The sequence below is a fragment of the Cygnus olor genome, chromosome 3, assembly GCF_009769625.2.
Source record: "Cygnus olor isolate bCygOlo1 chromosome 3, bCygOlo1.pri.v2, whole genome shotgun sequence".
Lineage (NCBI taxonomy): Eukaryota > Metazoa > Chordata > Aves > Anseriformes > Anatidae > Cygnus > Cygnus olor.
The window spans coordinates 116,702,786-116,724,723 of record NC_049171.1 but is presented as its reverse complement, the minus strand read 5'-3'; the positions used below and the strand labels follow the sequence as shown (position 1 = coordinate 116,724,723).

The window sequence follows — 21,938 nt, the reverse complement described above, 5'->3', positions numbered from 1 at the left end:
AGCAAAACCCCAAAACCCTACAATAAATTTTATGAATAATAGAGGGTATCTAAATCCTGTCTCCAGGAAGATCGAAGTCTGCATTTAGTGTAAGCCCTCCCTGTTGAGAAAAGCAAGGACAAAAGTCAGCTGACATCAGCTTCTTAGCAGTTAATTTCCTGAAAATTGCTGAAAATTCATGAAGACACTGCATGTTTCCTTTAGGAGTGCTGGTTTAGGAGAGACATCATTTCATTGAATTATAGACTATTTCCTTCCCATTTTATACAGCTAAGTTTCTTCCTCCACCTGCTTTCAATCAATTTATGCATCATAACCTTTTTTCTTTTTTTTTTAATCGTGGACATGGTCTTACAGGACAATTCACTTCTGCTGATGACAAGGACATCGCTGGTAGAACATTACATCCCTTCTGGTTAATACTTGCATACCAGGTGGCAATGTAAGCCAGCACCTTATCTATAAAGGTATTTAAGCCACTAACGGTACTGGCTAAGATGCTCTTCCTCACTCAAAGAACTGGACTGGCATACTAAAGAGAAGAGATCAAATCTTCAGAAAGAGAAGCCAAAAAGTTAAAGGAAAATGAATTTACAATTGTATGTTTGGGAATGATGTACACAATGGTAAATCTCACCACCTGGTTCAACACAGCAAAATGCTATATGGCTGTAAATGCTGTCAAGTCGGAAAAAAGCACGCACATTAATCTTTTTGCATCTGTCAGTAAAGAGAGCTACACTACTGGAAACTTTCTAAAAAATGCTGCTGAAGTTAAAACTTTACTACAACTACTTTACATTACTCATACTAGCTCAAGTCTGAAGAACAGTACACAGTAGTACGTTTTTATATGACTGCCTTAATAGAGTCTTAACATCTCATTTTTACTTAGAACCCTAAAATCCTTTCTTTTGTCCCAAGGAAAATACACTAGATATCCTTTAAAAATACAATTTCATTTTGAAAACTGTACCTTACATTGCTACACTAAATTAAAGCAATCTTTTAAGAACATCCTGGCTTCAATCGTTTAGGGGTGTGAGAAAAAAGGGTAGAGTAGAAAAGACAGCAACTGGTCAGACGAGATGACGACAACTGTACAAGTTGCAGGATCAAAAATTTCTCCAGTGAACCACAAAACCAAAATGTTAAAACCAAAGACAGGATGGAAATTACTACCATTTACCTTAATGCATCTCCTAAGTAAAATGGCACAACAGGCCTAAGACTAAGATTTTAAAAGACTGTTTAGATTACAGAGATAAGCAACGAGGAAAAATCCAGTTTTAAGAGCCTTTGATTCACATCAGTGGAATAAGAAGACTTTAAAACAAGTGAGGTATCAGAAGTCCTGTGGTCAGTAGCACATAAAGAGACAACGGCACTCTGCCAGTTGTATTAAGATTAACATTCATGAAACTGAAATACACTGAATATGTAGAAGGAGCATGGACCATATGATTCTGGAGAACTCAGAAAGGAACACACAATCTAGAGAAGAATATTTGGAAGAACGTAGTAACTGGTAAATGTTACAGAAAATTTCAGTAGCTTGAATTACTGGCATTTGGAGTTAAAAATTACTGACTGTAAAAAAATGGATGATTGCACCTGGAGAGATACTGACAGGCTCAGCAGCAGCAGATGCACTCACAGCACACACAAATATCAGGTATTTTCATACATCATATTCTTCATAATATTTTCCCTAAGCATATGACATTTTAGAGGCTTTTTAGAAGGTTTCAGGCATACAACTACAGAACTCAAAACATTAAGATCAGATTTCTCTTTTGCTTCCTGAATTGAAAGGCACTAAATCAATTCCATTGATTATAATAAATTACAAATCTTCAGGTTACCAGAATGTAAGCTGGACATGTAAAAGGAAATCTATCAAGCTTAAAATGCATAATAAGAATTTGCAAATCAAAGATAAAATATTAACTGGCTTCAGATTTTGGTAATTTACATATTTTACATAGGAACTGAGTTTCCAAAAAACAGGAAGCATGAAAGCCAAGAGGCATAACAAAATTGTATTAGTGCTGTATGCAGACATCTGGGTACAGACTGAAAGTCAACTACAGAGATATTAGAGACTCCTAAAATATGACAGAGCTGTTAGGAGCCAATACTTCAGTCAGCGTGGTTTATGGACCTTGGTTTAGGTATAAATAGTTCATATTTCTTCATGTAAAAAAGGCAAAGCAGCACAAGTTAGTGAAGCATGTAAAATCCACTCTAACAATGCTATCTATGTATTGGTGTCATCTGAGAGGGCCACATCCTTTAAGTAGCCAGAATTTAAGAACAGATGATCAGAAAATTATACATGTGATTAATTTCTCTCTTTTGCTAGGCGAACAACAGATGCATACATCTGCTCTGTGACACTTCTTTAAGTGATGCTGGATAACTAGCACAGCAGCTACAAAGGGAATTTTAAAAGTACTGTTAGTGGGACCAATGTCTTACTTTATCACTACATTTGGAAAGTGTGGCTATCCAGATTAAGCCAAAAAGTATGCAATGTCCTTTTTGATTTTCCTTGTTCCTACCTATGCATTCTTAACATGCATGCTTAATTATTTTCAGCCAGTTATTAAATGAAGACACTGTACTTCAGGAGGAAAAGCAAACTCCACAATTGCAGTGCTGTTCACAACGATGGCTAGCAATCCTGTTGCAAACATGCAGTCTTCAGAAGGAGTCCATATAGTGGCTACCCTCCCATTTACTTTACTGAACTTGATAAATCCAAAAATTCAAAACAACCAAAATGAACAGAAGATACAAAAGGACTAATTTTCCACAAAATACTCAAAAGCTACATATGTATGAAGGTTCTTACACTGCATATGTTGTGCCATAACCCAGTTGTGGAGCAGCCTGTAGTTTTCCACGGACCCCTTCACCATTTCTACCAACAAGTCATATGCTGCAGCCCTTGAAGAATGTGACTTGCATTTTGGCTGCTGTCTATCTTTTAAACTTGGCAGCAAGAACAGAAGATTGAAGATGTCTCTCAGAAACTCCTGTAAAACAATTCCGTCAGCAGGTTTAGCAGTTTGCACACATTCTTAAAAGACAGTCATGTTTTTCCAATCTTCTAGAAATTTCTGTATACTTCCTGGACCTCTATCATGTATAGAACTTTCTGACTCATATACAAGTTTTAAATTGCAAATTTCAACAATTTTATTTATATTACAGCCTAAAGAGAAACATATCCAGTGAAAAAGAATGGCAAATTATGCTTGATTCATGACTGATAATTCAATTTGACAAGCCATACACATGTATTTTTTAATAAATTTAAGACTGGTTTCTCATAGTACATAATCACTCCACTAGTCTGAGTTTTATGAATCACTAATTAACCATAAAACATGCACTGATTTATGTATCATATGTACTGCAAGTATATTTTGGTATTGTTATTCAGTTGAAATATTAACTGAACTATAAAAGGCATACAGTACAGCTGTACCAAGTCATGTTGCCTTTGGATGACAGACCCGTAACACATTGTTATTTATATTTATCTTTCCAGAGTAATACACTAAAAAGTGTGTTGCGTATGTCTAAAATTCAGTACCTTTTCACTGTTTAGTCAACTTAATTCAATAAAATTATAACAAATGTAAAATATTAAGACAACAAGAAATCAAAATCTGTCTAGGTCTGTAGGAAAAGGTAGTCATATTCTTCCAGAAGCTATAGCATGTTCATAGAAGTACAGGATGGTGAAAGGCTTTCCTCAGCCTTTTAGCTACTAAGTGAACATTACTAATTAGTCATCCAAGTGGTATAATGAGAGAACATGAAAGAAGAAATTTAACTGATTTAGAAAGCGGTATTTCAGCAAAATCCCTTAGACAATCAGCAATTCATTCAAAACCTTTATGCCCAGGCCCGATGACATGATCTACTTCCTACACTTCACTGCATCAACAAAATGGCTGCAATCTTAACAAATTGTAATTAAATCATATTAGTAGTGTATCATTGCAGTAGTCTACATGATCAGACAATAAACCCTCTATCCTTTACCTCTGCAGAATCTTCATTTTGTCTTTTCCCTACATGATATCTTCTTCAATTTTTTTTAGGGATAGAATTCTCTCCCATTTGTAAAGTACAGCTACCAGTACAACTATTATATTTCGTTCTGTAACTTCTAGACTGTAATTAAAGAAATGTTCTTCTTGGATTTCCCTATGTTAAAAGGTCAGGCTGCAGTAAAATCTAAATAAAATCTAAATATTTCCAAAGATAGCCTCCTGCAGAGCAAACAAAAAAACACCATAAAAAAAAGTCTTTTTCCAATGTATAGAGAAATTCCTATAGCACTAATATGAAATATTATAAATACAGTCACATGTCTACGTCTGAATAATATTGAGGGATCTTCTCCTGGCCAAAATAGTTAACGAAAGCTCTTCCAGATTTCTCCACGCTTTGGAGTTATATTTTAATCCCACTATGCATGAAATTAAAATTAAATGGATACCTGCTTTCTTGGTAGTAACTCTGCACCGCAAGTTCTCATGGGGCAGCAATCTGACTGGTTTCCATTCCTAACCATATTTGCCAGGTGATGGTTACAGCTCATCAGCAGACCAGCTGTATCCAGTATGTGGAGTTTTGGACTGTGCTATTGGCTACAGCTTAGTGCTGTGGTGCAGCCTTTTCAAACAGGTGTCCTAGCACACCAGCCACCCTAAAATGCAGTCTCATAGACTAGAAAAGAAGTAATGTCAGAGATCTGGATCTATCATTTTCCGATTAATACTCTTAATCTTGTATTTGCACTGTCTGATTGAATTCTGACATGTTGGAGCAGGGAAGAAAAAGATCATGTGGATCTTTTTGTGGACAGGTGAACTGAAGTATTCTTTTTACACGTGTCTGCCACTGGGTAGGTGTAGAGCTTAAAAGCTACTTTTAGATAACAACTGTCCCAGGATACAGTCAAAAAGCAGCTGTTGTTAAAAATTTTTAAAGTAGTTAATACTGATCCATTCTGAAAAAAATCAGAGATAAGAAATGAAAATAAATAAAATCTCTAGATGTAAGAACTTTATCCTGAAGTTAAATATTGTTAGAAAGGGAAGGGACTGTACATACTACTTATTAATTAAGGAATGTGACATGTTTTCATCAATCACCCAGGGCTAGAAATATGACCTACTCTCATGTATTGAGCCCTGCAATCAAAATATTAGGTAAAAAGGTGTAATGAAGAAAGTACAGTAAAAAGATATGACCTTGTCTTGATCTCTGTCAGGGTCCTTTTCTTACCTGCCCTTCACGAGAAAATTTAAAAGGTGGTTTGTGCTTAATAACACTTGTTGCAAGGCGAAGCAGTCCTGTAAGTCCATCATCTTCTATATTACCGTCTTGATGGTCAAGGATTTCTCTGCTATATATATATGTACATATAAAAGAAATGTTAAAACTCTGTCTGTCCCACTAACAATAAATTTAATGCAACTTACAAATGGAATTACTTTACTAAACCTTACCTCCGAATGCAGTCAGCAAGATGTCTTGCTAGTGCATCTAAATCAAGGAGTGTGGTCTGATTAAAAAGAAAGAAAGTGGTATATAAATGGAAAAAAATTATGTACGTCATGAATTAGAAGTCCAGCCTGACACTATGGTTATTCTTTTGGATGGAAATTTGCTATTGTACACAAAAAAACAGGAACAATTAAAACTCTTTCAAATGTTCTTGCAACAGTATTTTAATACATTTTTATAAATGTGATAAAACTGTTTTTTAAAATCAATGAGGTACAGTTCAAATAAAGTAACACTTATTCTTTCAATTCCAGATCTCAAAAATATATTATCTCTATCATGTTGAAAAAATTGAATACTACTATTTTAAATATTTAACTGTTATTTCTCACAGGAACACACAGAAGCTTGTCATTAGAAGCTTGAAAGCAACATGCAGAAGAACTATGCAAAACTGTAGCCTAGCTAAGAGACTCAGTTAATAAAATGGAAATGGTAGGAAACTGAGTGGAAGAAAGACGGAGGAGCCAAAATTTTTGCCTCTAGTGGGACCATCAGGTGTTAGGAGACAAGATTTTTTTCAACACTACAGAAATAAGGTTTACAGCTTTATCTTCCTTCCCTTCCCACACTCCTGCCAGAGCACTGAGAATAAATTAGAGATACTTATGTAGCACGTCCAGCCAGCAGACATAGTTGCAGAAGGTGCCTAAAAAGTTAATTTTAACCCTTTTGAGATGTTTCAAAAGGGTGAATATTTTTTCTGACCTGTGCTAATTGGCTGCTGATTTTTTTTTCTCATCTCTTTCAGTTAATGTCAGATATTTGCTCACCTCCTCCTTCACTGAAATTACCAAGAGTCAATCTTTCCTAAATGATTCCAATACTCATGTCTCTTAACTTCACATAGCCCACTCTATTTGTGCATTATATGTACCCTCCCTTCTTGACTCTACAGGGTGTGTATCTGAAGCTTCCTTTGACCATGAGCTACTAAAAACACCAAGCAGCGGCAAAAGTCAAGAGAAGGGAATGCTCCGAGAGCAGTTTGTAGCAGTTCACTATATATTAAGTAAAATTGTCTCACGCTCAATGAAAAAAAGTTATATAAATACAGATATTTAAAAACGCAAACATTTTTATGACTGCAAAGCAAAACATACCTGACTTGCATCTTTGACATGTATGTTATCAATCAGTTTGCACAGCAACCAAAAATATTCCTTACAACCTGGTCGTAGCACTGGTTCTTCTTCATAATCCTCCATCTGAGAAAAAGAAAGAAAAAAGAAAAAATTGCTTTTGTTAACTGTAATAATAACTGTATTAAAGCAGTGCAATAAATGCAATGTTACAAGAACATTGTTTTCTACATGCCCCTATTTAAGATAAGCTCCTTACAAGAACAATGAATTTTACAATGGTAACACTGCATGTTCTGTTTTTCTTCTGAAATACTTATTCATTCTCTTGAAAGACTGTCAGGATGATGTGCCAGAACCTTAAAAAATTTACAATAGTATTAAATCTGTACTCGGAACTGCAAATTGCAAAATTTTCAATATTAGACTGGGCAAAGCAAAAGAAAATTTGCATGAATATCAGTTCAACATGTGTTAGTAAAAATCCCATTTTGAACTCTTCTGAAAACTAGTCAAATAATGCAAATCTTCTGCAGATTGTTTTAATGCAACCTTTTTTTTTCTTCTCAGAATCTCCCCCAAATCAAGGTTCACGCTTCACAGTCATACAAGTGGTCTTCTTCAGATCTACAGTAGCTGAAGTGAGCATAGCCTTCTCTGATATGCATTGGTATGTCTACAATTCCTAATTGACTTTAGGCAAAATCATCCAGGTTAGTTCAAACGATCTCTATTAATCTCCATACATTAACAGCGTGAAAGTAGCTTTGGCACCATCCCTAGAATCTCTTCTATTTAGTGAAACTGTGAAGACAATAATACCCCAAGAGAAAAACAGAAACAATTGACTGGGGAACAGTAACGCTTACCTGCAACAACAAATACAAATATAAAACTATTTACTGATTTATTTATGGACTTGCCTACATTTAAAAGGGAAGATGGGGCATTTACTGAAAACACAACTGTTATTCCTTAACAGCATCTTATGTGGATGCTAAAATTCCAGAACCACAAAACTTTCAAAATGCTATTTTCTACTTTTCTCCAAGCACTGGCAAGGTATCAATTACTTTAGCATGACAGCTATAACTTCTGTGAAGCTTCTCGAAGCATCTAAACCAAAGGCCTTAATATCTTAGCGGATCAGAAACAGTATGTCAGACATAATGATGGTACGTGCTACCATTTTTCTCCTTTTATATTAACAGAAGTAAGTTAAAATATATCTTTAATAAAGTCTTGTAATTTCTTAAGTTCTTACCCGGATAGGTTTCAGAGCTTGAGCATCAGGAAGAAATTTTAATAATGTTGATGCAGCCAGCAGCAGAAAGGACCGATTAATTGAGTCTCCCCCATCGAGACCAGAGAGAGATAACTTGTATAAACCATTGCATGACTCATGGCGAACAGCAGTCTGTGTGAAAAATAAATAAATAAAATTATTGCACACATTATTTAAAGTTTTTTTTCTTTTTTTTTTTTCTTTTTTGACTTTCCTTTCAGATATACATAATTAAGTTCCTCTCATAACGTCTACCAGGTTATCAAGGCAGAATATGTCTAAAAACACCTATGCTGAAGATACCCTTGTAACAAAAAAGCCTTGTCTCCCAAGTTACATATTTTCTATAGTGAAGACTATAGCCAGCTCCCAAAATACCACATCTGGGCAAAGTAGGAACATATATATGATGCTGGAACCTATACTTATGCATATGAAACTATATGGTTAATTTAATTTCACTAGAGAAATTATCTTCTTTTATTCCTAAGAAAAAAAAAATCTAGACTATCTCTAATTCAGCTTCAGAAGTTTGCGCTCATTTAGTTCCAGTGTTTTTAAATGGAGACAGTACCTATTTTTTTTTCTGTGGTTGAGTAATAATTAATCGATAATAACAATTACCTCATCGTGTCCATATTGCACCTTTAAGCAATAGATAAAATAAATAAATAATCTATCGTGCATATTATGCAATTTCCAGGTTTGTCTTACATTAGAAAAAAAAATTTACTTAAAGCTAGACAAAGATTCATTGATGACATGTTTATTTCAACTCTTATTCACCCCATTTTGTGATAAAAAGTACAGCTGAAAAAATAACACAATGGCAGAAGTATATTTAGATTAATCCATGTTAGAGGGCATCATCCAGAAATTCCAACAAATTACAACAAAAGAATTACCTTCAAACAAAAGCTAAGAACAAAGATGGGAGTTTATAAACTGGTTTGCATTCAACCACAAATGTGCCATCTTACACAGTATTTTTACTACAAATGATTATTTCTTAAACAGGACTGCAAGTAACTGAGTCAGAACCTGCTTACTTTTAGCAGGAAACAACATGATTTGAAATTAATGGAAGCTTGAAACCAAACTTAATCTTGTTCCATATTATGCACAAATTAGTGACAACCTCTCCTTTAACATACCTCTGGAATAAGAAGGGTAAGCTTCTTTAGCCAGTCTTGCAAATGATCACTGTCTGCCAGACTGGATTTCACCGAGGAACAGCAGTGAGCCCAACTCACCAAGAGCCACATTGAATAATGAGTAACTAATAGGAAATGAGATGAGAGTAAATCGTATCGTAATTCTAACAGAATAAGCTTTCTAGGTTGAAGGGTTGCATAGTTCTAGCACAAACGACATTTACTTTAATTATCTTCATGTACAAGACTAAGTCCTTATTGGCACATAAGCCACTACCTCAGCTCAGAATTTCACAAATATGCTTACTAAATACTGATCACTGTACTACTGATCACAGTTTAATTTGACTAAATACTCAAAATCCAGAGCACAACCCCTTCCTGCATCTCTCCTTCTTAAGTAGTGAGCTGGTACTTTGGAGATGGATTGCATCAGCTCTTAACATGAACATTTCCCCGGACTAACTAGCACATCAGTTTTTTTCTTCTTAACAGCCAAGAAGTAAGATGTTAGTATGTGAGGCATAGCATACTGCGAATTCAGGTTCATAGCCATGAACATCTGTAGGCCAGAACAAAGTGAAAAAAAACAAAGGCAATGCACAAGCTTAGGAGACCTACCTATATTTATGCACACCTATGCTGTACTTTTGGCAATTACTCTCATACAAACCTAACCTGACGCAGGCCATTTAGACCTTTTGTAGGAATCCTCCCCAGGAAAGCTGAACTGGGGATCTCCAAGGAATTCTGGGACCAGAATTATTTTTGTAAACCTGAATAAAGGTGACTGTTGGTGACTATATTATGGTGCTACATGTATCTTCTGCTCTTCAGAAAAGAATACTGCTGGTTTTCCTATCAAAAACAGCTATTCTGGAGATGAAGGCATAACTACCGTACAAAACTTCAATCATATAAATAATTACCAGAGAAGAAAAGCCATGCAAGTCTTTTAGGACCTCTCTGTGTTTTAGCACTCAGATCGTAACAGCCCTAAAGCTATCAAGGTACACTATTTTATAGCACACTAACGGTGAAATAAATCAAACACATAACCTGTTATCTTCGATATGTTTTCAATATTATTAGTTCATAGCATACAAATAATTTGCAGCACTGACCTTCGTGTCTTGATCTGTGATCAGACTGAGCTTTCAACACCCTGAACAGGAAGAAGATAAAGCCATTTGAACTTTATCACAGATCATAACAGATTACCACTTAGAAATGTAAGCACATGCCAGTAAGAACAAAGTTATTCTTAAGTACCTATGAAGAAAACTAATACTGTAATCCTAAAAAGATTCATTTCTCGTAGTATTCAAAATCAGCAATATTTATAAAGCTATTAGGATCTTCAAATCACCCCCCTAAAGCTTTACTGACTACAAGATAAAAAGTAAAGAAAAAATAACTGCAACCCCTTTATATTATCCAAGAAAGAAATGATATACAATGGAACCAAGAACAGACCCATACAGAAGAAAGCTAGCATTTGTTATGGGGAACCACACTTTAAACAAATCTTTGCGAACTTAAGACATACTGTAAATGCTTGTATTTATTTACTTACATTTTTTAAAATGGCAGTAGAAGTTTATGAAATGGAAAACATATTGTATATAATAAAAATTATTCTTGGAACTCAGCTAGAGGTTACATTTAGGCACAGTTGTAGACCTGGCTGGAAATGCTCTAAATATCGTTATCAATCTTTTAAAAATATGGTAAAACACATTATACCTTATTTGGAATCAAGTAATTCTACAACACCGAATGTGTCAAAAAATTGACTTCCCCAGGATCAGTTCAACTCTGTCCCTATACAGTCTTACACAGAATTGCTTTTCTCAGGAAAAAAGGCAAAAAGGACAAAAATCACTAATAACCATTTTCTGAAAGTAAAATTTTGCCTGCAGTACATGCACACTAACTATAAAAAGAAGGGGAATTGCAATAGAAATAATGTCATTAGGATGGGGAAAATAAGTCAAAGACAGCAGATAAATAAGCAGCTTAAAAATGAATTTATTTCAAATTTTCCTTTATATTCCCTTGAAATTGACAATGCTAATTGTTACAAAGAGAACAAAGAAATAGTTTTGGTACGAGAATTTCTGACAGCATCTTGTACACATCTTGTTGCTCCACGTCATATACCTCGGAGAACAACTGGTTATATAAGGGATTCTATGGTGATTAATTACTTTACATGTAGGTTTTGTTGTTGTTGTTTCTATTTTATTTATTTATTACTATTACTATTCCTGGCAATTTGTTTAGTCCAGTGATTGCTTTATTGCTGATGACCACTGAGAGTTCTCTCCATGATTCATAAGTGTGGATTAACTACAAAAAGAGGCGACTAAGAAAAGCAAATGTAATGCCTATATACTTAAATTTCTGATATGGATGTTAATGGGAACTACAACTGAAAAAGCTATTCGTTCTATTTAAAACAGCCAAGGAAAATGTGCACATTTTATAAGCTTTATAACAAAAATAAAAAGATATTGTACCTAGGTGCCAAGTTGTCATATGTATAAGCAACTGACATAAGTCGCTGAATCAAACTGGTTCCCTGGACAAGTACAAGAAACACCTTTAAAAATTGAAGTCAAAAGAAAAAAAGACCAGTTAATATAACAACAAGCTTTTTGATTGTTTTTTAAATTATACACACTGTGCGAATCTAAAAAAAACCCACCTGTGTAGAGGGAGGAACAGCAAAAGAGAAATGATAACATCTCTACAGTTGAAAGTTATATTCTGTTTTTTATTAAAGCAAATGTAAAAATCCTGTGTTTCACTGAGTACACCTAGATGCTAAAATTTCATTCTATTCCTCTTAGGCAACATAACTGAATAGAAATATCAATCATTTTCTCAATCCTTTTAGTAAAAAAACAGTGTATTTCTTAAAACCACAAACATTAACTTTGTTTTTAAAATCATAGGTTTGAGGAGACAATGTTGTGGGTGAAGTTGGATATGTAAATTTTGCTTGTATCTTTGTGATCAACACATTTGACTGACTACACATTCACTTAAATTATTAATCTTAAAAAGAGTCTCTGACAGGCTATACAAAATTTTCAAATCTGAAAAGTCTGAATAGAAAGTCTTTAAAGACTTTAGAAAGAAGTCTTTTAAAGTATTTAGATAGCAAATCCACTGCAATCAAAAATATTCATTGATGACAATTAAAAAAGCTAATACATTCAATAATTTCCCTGTATCGTATCAGCTTTGGCAATTTAGGAATCTGTTTTGTCAAAAATACCTCATCCCTATAGAACAGTTAGGGTCTTTCCTTGTGTAACAACGACAAATGGGAAGTCTGGTTCCAGCTCACAGTTCAAATCTGCCCTTTCCTGCAATCACAACTGGTCCTGTGCCCAAGAGCAATCAATTTACAGTGAATGTATCTCTAGCCATCTGATGACAAAATACTATTGATTAAATATCAGGCTTGGTCTATATTTGGAAATTAGCAGGCAAGAATCTGGGAGGAAGGTCTACGCATTTAGGTATGTTTTATCACACACTTGCTCAGATATCCTTAGTATAGTAAGTTACTTCACACTCAGCGTGCACTAAAGGACACAAAAATGTATTTGCTGAGGATGAGGACAGCAAGTACGAAAGGTTACCATAAAAACAGTGTTAATAATTTGGAAAACAAAATGTAAGAAATAGGAATAAAGCACTGGAATTCTGAAATTCCCATTTCACATGCTCACCAATCATCAAAAAACCTTTCAGTTCCAGCTTTTAAAATTGGCAGGTTTAAAACAAATACAATTAAACTATATTTTAGAGAACAGTATGTAGCATATAGATTAATATTAGTAACTTTGCCACTATATTATTTTATTACCAAAATAAAAGCTTCACACAACAAAGGAGTCATTTAAGTTCACAAAACAGACACACTGTTTATCTCTTACCTCTGTTAAACGAGGTATATGAAGGCCCTTCACATGGTCACTTGCAGTCTTCCTTGATTTGCCTGGCCATGTTCTTTTTCTGTGACTCTCTGCTACACCAGACCAAGCAAAGACATCGTGGTAAGCTAAATCCAGATCTGAAGGATCAACTGCAAACTGGCATATCAGCTTCAGCAAACAAGCAAGGCAGTCCAGCTGCCACTGTGAATAAGAAGGAAATGAATTTTTCTTTTTGCAGGGATTTATTTTACAAATAATTCTATGTCTACTACAGAATTTGACAAGAAAAGCTTAAGTAAGCTCCAAAGGATAAACAACTAGAACTCTAACTGGCAAAACCTCACAAGAAAAGACACTAAAGAGGAAAGGTATTAAAAAAAATTACTTCTTACAAAAAGGACATTTTTATTATCTAGTCCTATTAACAGGGGCATTTCAAGACATTCTGTTATTGTGGGCATGAAATACCACAGAGGAAATATTTGCATGGCTCTCAGCTGTGCAGCTATGGCCAAACACCACACATGGTCAGCTCCACCAGCAAAACTTGCAGTGTGAGAGTAAAATTAACAACAACAAAGAAAAGAGCACCATTTCACAGCAACACATGGAGAAGATAACTGTCTAACACCTATATACATAAATGATCTGCTTAAGTTCAGTGACCTGAACAAGGCACTTAGTTGCAGAATTTGTAATTATTTTCATGGTGATGTCCAAGTTTTCTGGACAGAACAATAAAAGTCATCATGCAATCTTTTGCTTATAAACAGAGTAAGAAAGAATGACAATTTGTTTCTAACATTGAATATATTTTAGAACAAATACATAAAAATCTGTTTAAAACCTTTTAATAAAAGGTATGCCTGCTGTCAAAACCTTTTAATAAAAGGTATGCCTGCTGTCTTCTTAGCATTTGAGAAACCGTTGCCAATTTTATACATATACATACATATGTCTCATAAAGGACAGCTATGTTATTCTGGAGTAAAAGGGTGAATAATCACCTACCACAGTCCATGATTCCTGTTCTTTAGGCTCTAAGATTCCAGAATTAAAAATTTCAAGTAATTGTTGGAGCCCTCCAGCAGCAACAAACTGTAAGTATATTATGGAACCAATGTGAGAAAAAGCAAATGCAGAAATATCACCAACTTCAGTTAGATCTACAGGCCTGATAAAACAGAAAAACTTTAAAATATTCTATTTAAATTTGAGATCAGAAACCCTTAGATAATGTTTCAAATGAGTTTTCATTTTACATCTTTTTTTGATAAACTACAATATGTATCACAAAATACTGTAGGAAAATCAGACCTTGCAGCTCCATGTGTTTTTACTATTTTCTATTTGATCTTCACTTGAATCATCTGAGTCTGGGTAAAGATCACTGTAACTTCCCTAAAGACAAACAAGTATAAGTCACAAAAACAAACAAAAAAAACCCTACAGTTTAAGATTAAAAATACTATAAACCAAGTTATCAATATATACTTTGGTTCATAGAAAAAACATATTTTGTGCAAGAAACCCTATTACCGTAGATTCACGTCTTATCCTTCTGTTGGGCTTTCCCAGAGCTTCAATAATTTCCAGGGCATACAAAAGTTTATGGGCACTTTTTATTCGCAGAAGATCCTTCCAGCTAAAGCCATCATTACCCTTAGCAAATAAAGAAGACAGAAAACAATTAACGTAATTTAATGCTGATCTTAATAAAGGCAATTAGAGGGTTTTTAAAGTAAATGGACAAGTTCTTTAGTTTTTAATTTCACCTATTATTTGAAATTAGACTATTTAAAACGTATTTCTATATATGAATAACAATCTGAATAATTTGAATGCAGCAGTGAAATTTGAGTAGACCGCTGACATTACTAAAAGCTATGGTATACACAATTTTAAAGTACAGGAAGCCAAATGTTGTTTGGATGAATTATAATTTCCAGCAAAATTTCAGTGTGTCTATAAAGAAACATAATACCTAAGAACAATATGTTATTTCAAGAACTTTAAAACAGGCAAACTTTCCTTCTGTTGGGCAACAAAACAAGTAGGTAAGTGGCCATGTTTTGAACTTGTAGAAAAAAAAACACAAAAAGGATTGCTATCATAACACCCATGATGTTAAAGTGAAACAGTACATTTGAAATATTTCATACACACTAGGCAGCAGATGAAGAAAGTACTATTTTGATTCAAACCAGAAGATTGTGATAACTAGCATTCACTATTCATTTGTTAAGTTCTTTTTTTTTTTTTAAGAAATCATAAAAACAAACTTTGTGAACTAAAATGACATCTGTTTAATTTAATTTTGAAAGAATCATTAAGTTTGCTTATTAGGTTTACTTGTGTCTAAATGTACTAACATACTTTTTAACATTTTTCTTCTTTGGGGAAAATTCAACTAAAACACTAAACACTAAAATATCCATGTATAATAAAGATAAAAATGTAAAACAAGCAATCTGTTGTACCTGCTCATCTGAAATATTTTGGAATGCCTGTAACATATTAGGGCACGTTGGTAGAAGCATTAACAGTTCCCAAACACGTCTGGATAAGTTTTCTGCATGGAGATGGAGTTCTTCACATCTTGCACTCTGACAAATCATAAAATAACTATTCTTACTGTGAATTTCTTAGTGAAAATAACCTAGCTAAGATTTAAAGTCCAAAAATTTATTTATTCTTAATTGAGAAGTTATCTAATGCAAATCCATCAACAGACCATGAAGTCCCACTCGAACCAGGAAGAAACTAAGTTCCATTATCTTTATAGCCTATAACATATTATGAAATATTTGAGTGTAAGTAAAACTTAAAAATAATCTACCGGTTAAAATATACTAATGGTTATTTAATTTCACACAAGGTGATGATGGCATACAAGAGATATAACTTCAGTTTTTGCAGTAAAACTTTTACTAACCTTTCTTCAAACCAATTCCCATTATTAGTCGCCATAATTAAATACTCATTATTCTTTTGTGAAAGTTATTTCTTTAGAGTTTCTACAATATTTAGGATACACTGAATGATATCATAACAATGTTATGAAAATCTGAAAGATCATGATAATGACCATAACACGCATGAAATTGAATACACATATAAATACAACAAATATATCTGGCAACTGCATACAGAAGACAAGAAATAAGCTAGATAGGAAAAATAAATTAAGTAAGACTTAAATGTAATTATTCTAATGAAGTTACTCTAAATTACCTCACTATCTTCCATAGCCACTTCTCCAGAAGGAGGTTTAAAAGAGGCAAGCATCTCTAACAAATCAAAAAGGGTGGTAAGATGAGGTTCTTGCAATAGTAAAAGCATTGGAATGTTGTCCTTTTGAGGAGGAGGTAGGCAAGATGCTGGAAGCTGAACGCCTTCACCTTTACGTTCTCTCCTTGGTGCTCCCAAGGATACAAACACCATCTAGAAACAGAGAGAAACAATGAGGAAGAGAGAGGCAGCTTTAAAAATGCAAATGCTAAAGTCACAGAATGTTTTCAGCAGTATCTAAATTAAGACCTTAATGGTAATGATCAAGATCAATCAATGCCTGTGTTGTCAAATTTTTACCGAGCACCATTTTGAGCAACTGCCATAACTAAAGCTTGGTTTTGCTTTCACTTAAGACATTTATGATATAGTTGCATATGCTGCTTGCTTTGGCTATAGTAGATACCGCTGTTTCCCCCGTCCATCCCTTATTTTGCTAGTCAGGCTGGCAAGCCTCTAGTACCAGTCTGACCTCTCAGTAAACTAATAAAATAGCACAAAAGCTAATCCAGAAGAAAAATAAGATAAATTGTCTAAAAGGACCAGAAGTATGCTAGAGAGGGTATAACAGCATAAATATCAGCATAGTTGGAAAAGCTGAGATTTGTTATGCTGGCATAACTACATAGTAGAAAGCAATTCTCAGATGAAATGTTTATGCTGACTAGTTACTCCATGCCCAGCCATTCAAACGGAATGTTACTGTTTCTTCAAGTTCTGCAAGGATAAGAATTCATCTGACTGTGACATAGTTCGATTCTGTAAAGTGACCTATGTTAACACTAAAAAAGTATTTTAAAGTCTGTTTTCATTTTTGTATCAACCCGATTTATTTAGCAAAGTGAAAAAACAAAGATGTAGTCCAATAGATCATCCAATTTGGAACATCAACAGTTAAAATAGATTAACTACTACAAGTGCTAACAGCCAACAATGGCACATGTAAGTGTATCAGTCAGCAATAATCCTTCTGTGGCATAAGCTTAGTTTTCCTTCAGACAGAAAGAAGGTATGTGATGATCAGCTGGCATCTGTTACAGTCCCACCTCCCTAAGGCAGTCACGATGTCATTCATACATCAAACTAGGCTTGACAAATCAAACTAGGCTTTTCCAAACTGTAGTCTTCAGTAAACTTCAATAAAAATAAAAAATTACAAATAAGCATTATAACATGCTTCAGATTTAACCCATGGAAAAAGAGAGCTAGTCACTGCTACCGTGGAATAGTTCAGACAATATGTGGATACTTAATGCTGTTTTCACTGGTCCTTCATTCTCCTTGATGAATGAAAAAAAAAATGAAATTTTCCCTTTACTCCTTGAGTCTTCAGATCAGTTAGCATAACCAGAATCGGGCTTTTAAAATTATTAACCATTTTAAAGACTGACAACAGCAGAAAGGACAGGTAGTATTACTTTGAGCTTACAGGAGGCACATGTTGGATAGTAAGAAACAACCACATGCAGAAAACTGTAGGATGCTCCCAGAGAAAAATGTGCCCTCTACCATCACCACACACAGCAGCTGCATAAAAAAAGGCAACATATCAAGCAACTTTTGTTGGTGACTATATGGTGGTAATACCTGCATATCCTTGAAACCCAATTCGTGAAGCGTTTTTTCATCATAATCGGTTGTCAGTTCATGCCCAGATGAAATCATTCTCACAGGTCCCATGAGACCACCTACAATTTAAAAAATATTAAATTATAGTTTCATTTTCTAATGAAAGTGTTGTTAAGATTCATTTTTAATAGTACATCCTTCAGCAGCAATTAAAACCAGACAAAAACTCAATGCAATTTCCTTATGAAAACTGCTTACTACATTAAAGTTCCTTGCATGTATTTAAAAATAGCATTTTCAGTAAGAGTTCACCCAATCTCGCAGAGAGAAGTGTCTACAATACAGATTAAAACATGACTTCCATGTTTTGTAGTAAGTTATACTATGGCACACAGAAGAATGCAGGAAAATGATTGTGAACATCAACAAAATTGCTTTGTATCACACACCTGTGATAAAGACAGCAAAAGCAAAAGACAAAATAATTAATCTTACTCAAATGTAAGTTGGAACTGAAGATATTGTATACTACAGAAAGGAGAAACTCAGAATACCCTCCACAGAATTCTCAACACTGAACAAATCTGAACAAGTAAAAGATCAAGAATTTAATTTGGTGCAGATAGTCCAGCAAGAAACCTTATTACCACAGATACACATTCATTGTGCATTTTACAATGAATTTATAATCTCAGACTACTTGTATAGTTCTAATCACCAATTACAGTGCACAAAGATATTTGTTGTGGATTAAAATCTGCAGAGCTTTTCCTGATGCCAGGCACTGATCCTGCAGACTAATGAAGAGCAGCCCTACCCTGCCACTACACTTCAGCACTGGGTTTTCGAAGAGGGTCCTTCAGAAAAGCCTATTTTTTTGATCCTCCTTCAGAGATCCTAGGAAGTACTCAGAGTTGTGCTGCCTGAAAATGCTTCAAAACAGTATGTTATTTGCCTATAGAAACATAGTACTCAAAGACATGGGTTAAAACCAAAAAAAAACCATCAAACTTTATTCTCTCCCTGTCTCAAGAACAAGCACAGTGTAGCGCATATGCAGTCAGCATTCTTCCTCTGGTAACTGCTGAAAGCGCATCACCTGCAATCTGCAGCCGCAGTCACTGCTGCTGTGTGCACACAATAAATTCAGGTGATGCTTCCCAGAAACAGCAGATGCACACACACGTGCTGACTTTTCCATACGACAGCACTGCAGTCAGATGTAAACGCAGCAGCTTTGACTGCCAGACAAATGGAAATCTCAGACAAAAACACAATCCTCAAATCCTGCACCCCAAAATATTTGTGAGACATTCTTGTGAAAACTGGATATTTGGTAGTCTTTCAAAGTCACATCAGTGAACAATAAAACCATCAAGGTTTTATATGGAGTTGGGCATAAAATTTTATCTCTCACTGTTCTCATTGTCCCCAGCAGGCTGCTTTGAAAACTTATCAATGCAGTCAGGCAAAATAATTTCAAACAGCTAAAGGCGAGCAAACACATCATCCATAAAAATAATACAGAGATCTACCATCTTCTGCACTTCAGCAAACCAGTAACAGATTTCAGAAGAAAGAATACAGGAAATAACCTGAGTGAGAAACACAAGCAATCTCACACTTCTCACAGCACTGTAAATTTCAAATAAACAAGAGATGTTATAAGAGGTTTTGAGACCTCAACAGAATTTTGTGGTAGACAAAAACACACCTGAGAAAACAAATAAAAATTAATTAAGGACAGGAAGATTTAGCTCTAGAAGAAAAAGGTGAGAGAAAAATTTGTACTCCTGAGCAAAAGGATTTTAATTCTTACTGAAATTTGATAAACTCTGTTTTGATTTCTACCTCCGTTAATGGAATGACAGCCATTTCAAGTTCCTAACCAGGAACTTTTTTGTTTGTTTTTGTCACAGATTTACCACTACTAGTATATTTAAATAAACACAGTTAAGGTCACTGAGACAGAAGAGTGCATCATGTGCCTTACAGAAGATGTCTCTTGTGATGCAGAATGACTGAGGTTTCTAAGTCTAACAGTCAATACACTGAACTGTAATTCACAGAGATCTTTGTGACCAAACAACTAGCCAACACAGATATCAATTACAAGATGAAGTACTTAAGAGGCAGTAATACAGATTTTAAACCTAGCAAAGAACACTGGGTTTAGGAACCAACAGATAAAATCTGTATGGTTCTCCAGCTTCCCATAGTTACGGTACATTAATTATTAGTGTAATGAACACAGACAAATTCAAACAACATCCATAAAATATTAGGTGTACAAGATTATGGATATCGGCACAATCATTCTAATATCGATGTATGTGTATTTTGTGTGCATGTAACATGGCTGAATGGCAGCTCCTGTAGGGCTGCAATTCTGAATTTGCTGGATTTTGTATGTCTATATTTTCAAGTAAAATAAAAAATAAAAAGAATCCAGTTTCTGGCCATACCTGGTAGAAAACAAGACAAGTTTATTTACTAAAACAGCTTCTGAGAAGTGGCTAGAAAGCAGACTTCATCAAGAAGGTAATTAAGATGTCTAGTGACAGAAGGTAATTAAGATGTCTAGTGTTCAAAGTCTGGTATACTGACACCGTGTCTCATTAAAACATTTTTTTAAGTTGTAAAGCTACAAAAAGAAAGATTAACATTTACACGTTTCCTAATGGTCAGTGTTGTTGGGAAGAGATGCGTTCATGGACACAATTTGTTCAGATAATACACCCAGCACACTAACTCTTGCTCATAATGAGTCAGAATGAAAACAAGAAAATATTGAGGAAAAAATAATTCAGAGAACAAGAACATTCCAAACAGCAATAGCCACTAAGAACACTATAATATATAGCAACAATACGATTCAGAAAATATCCTTCACCTAAAGGATAAAGCAAAAAAAAAAAAAAAAATTCACTCAGAAACACATAAAGAAAGGGAACAACAACAGGAAGCTTATTCATCACACTGTAAACAAGCAATGACCATCTCAGGAACGACATGACTTTAAAAATTAAGAACATAAAAATAGGATGAATGATCAATTTAGCTACAGGATGATCATAAATTAAAAAGTAGTTGCAGGAGCAAGGAAAATACAACACCTGACTGGAATACATATGTGCAGGCTATAAATTAGGACTTTAAATTATTAATTCATATTATGAATCAATTGCATAGACAGAAAGGTATATGTATAACAAAATACAGAATAAGGTTCTATGTAAAAGGATCTCTAAGTTACAGAAAACTACATAATTAAAACAACAATGAAAAGAAAACCAATGCAGGAGAAGTAAGCCTATTAGGAGTTGGATCTTGGCCAGATCTAAGGACATTTGGCAGATCTACATTTTCTCTGCAATTTCAAATAAACGATAGCACTTAAGAAGAAATGCTATTAATTGAGGATGATGCTAACTGTAACTACAGGTAGAATAAAACATATAATAATGTTTGCTTACTGAGGATATCTGGGGAAGAAAAACAGTCTTCTAAGCTGTAAATGGATGAACACTCATATGGGCAAAAAATACAGGCATGAGTACTATAGCTTACCAGGGAAATCCCCTTTGCGGCTGCTTTGGCCAAACTCCTGAAGCTGTGCTTGTTGATTTATCTGCTCCTTCTGCAAATTTTCGTACCAATGGGTGACTTCTGCTCGTAGATCTGCCACCTGATCACTGGGATACATTTCTATAGTCATCTGAAATTAAATACATATTTTGTTTTTTGAAGTGCACAATGAACTTACTAGAATTTAACAGCATAGGATGTAGTTGTAAAAAGGCTTTTCAAAACTACCTTGTCAGGAAGTCCTGCTGGCTGACATACAATTCTTAATGGTAGTGACTGTTTGTCACTCAGGGCTTTCAAGTGACTGCTGATACCAGTACCTTCAATCTGCCACTGTCTCAGATGATATGCAAACCTTAAGAAGCAGGTGAAAACATTCACAAAGTATTTTTGTCAAAATCTATTTAACACAAACTATCAGTAA

At 34.5% G+C, this 21,938-nt stretch overlaps 1 protein-coding gene across 8 annotated transcripts in view; it reads right to left on the bottom strand.

Moving 5' to 3' along the window:
• USP34 (ubiquitin specific peptidase 34) overlaps positions 1-21,938 on the bottom strand; it is a 129,604-nt gene that overhangs the window by 40,554 nt on the left and 67,112 nt on the right. For 6 of the 8 annotated variants that reach the window (XM_040550506.1, XM_040550509.1, XM_040550508.1 and 3 more), the window contains 17 exons: positions 21,743-21,869; positions 21,497-21,644; positions 17,945-18,045; positions 16,301-16,510; positions 15,547-15,672; positions 14,606-14,728; positions 14,384-14,467; positions 14,078-14,164; positions 13,067-13,267; positions 11,636-11,718; positions 10,238-10,278; positions 9,114-9,238; positions 7,939-8,091; positions 6,696-6,800; positions 5,535-5,590; positions 5,311-5,431; positions 2,858-3,041 (listed from right to left, as the gene is read on the bottom strand). In XM_040550506.1, the coding sequence (XP_040406440.1) occupies positions 2,858-3,041; positions 5,311-5,431; positions 5,535-5,590; positions 6,696-6,800; positions 7,939-8,091; positions 9,114-9,238; positions 10,238-10,278; positions 11,636-11,718; positions 13,067-13,267; positions 14,078-14,164; positions 14,384-14,467; positions 14,606-14,728; positions 15,547-15,672; positions 16,301-16,510; positions 17,945-18,045; positions 21,497-21,644; positions 21,743-21,869 (2,075 nt within the window). The remainder of the gene's footprint in view (positions 1-2,857; positions 3,042-5,310; positions 5,432-5,534; positions 5,591-6,695; positions 6,801-7,938; positions 8,092-9,113; positions 9,239-10,237; positions 10,279-11,635; positions 11,719-13,066; positions 13,268-14,077; positions 14,165-14,383; positions 14,468-14,605; positions 14,729-15,546; positions 15,673-16,300; positions 16,511-17,944; positions 18,046-21,496; positions 21,645-21,742; positions 21,870-21,938) is intronic. The other 2 variants (XM_040550507.1, XM_040550510.1) reach the window with 1 other exon arrangement.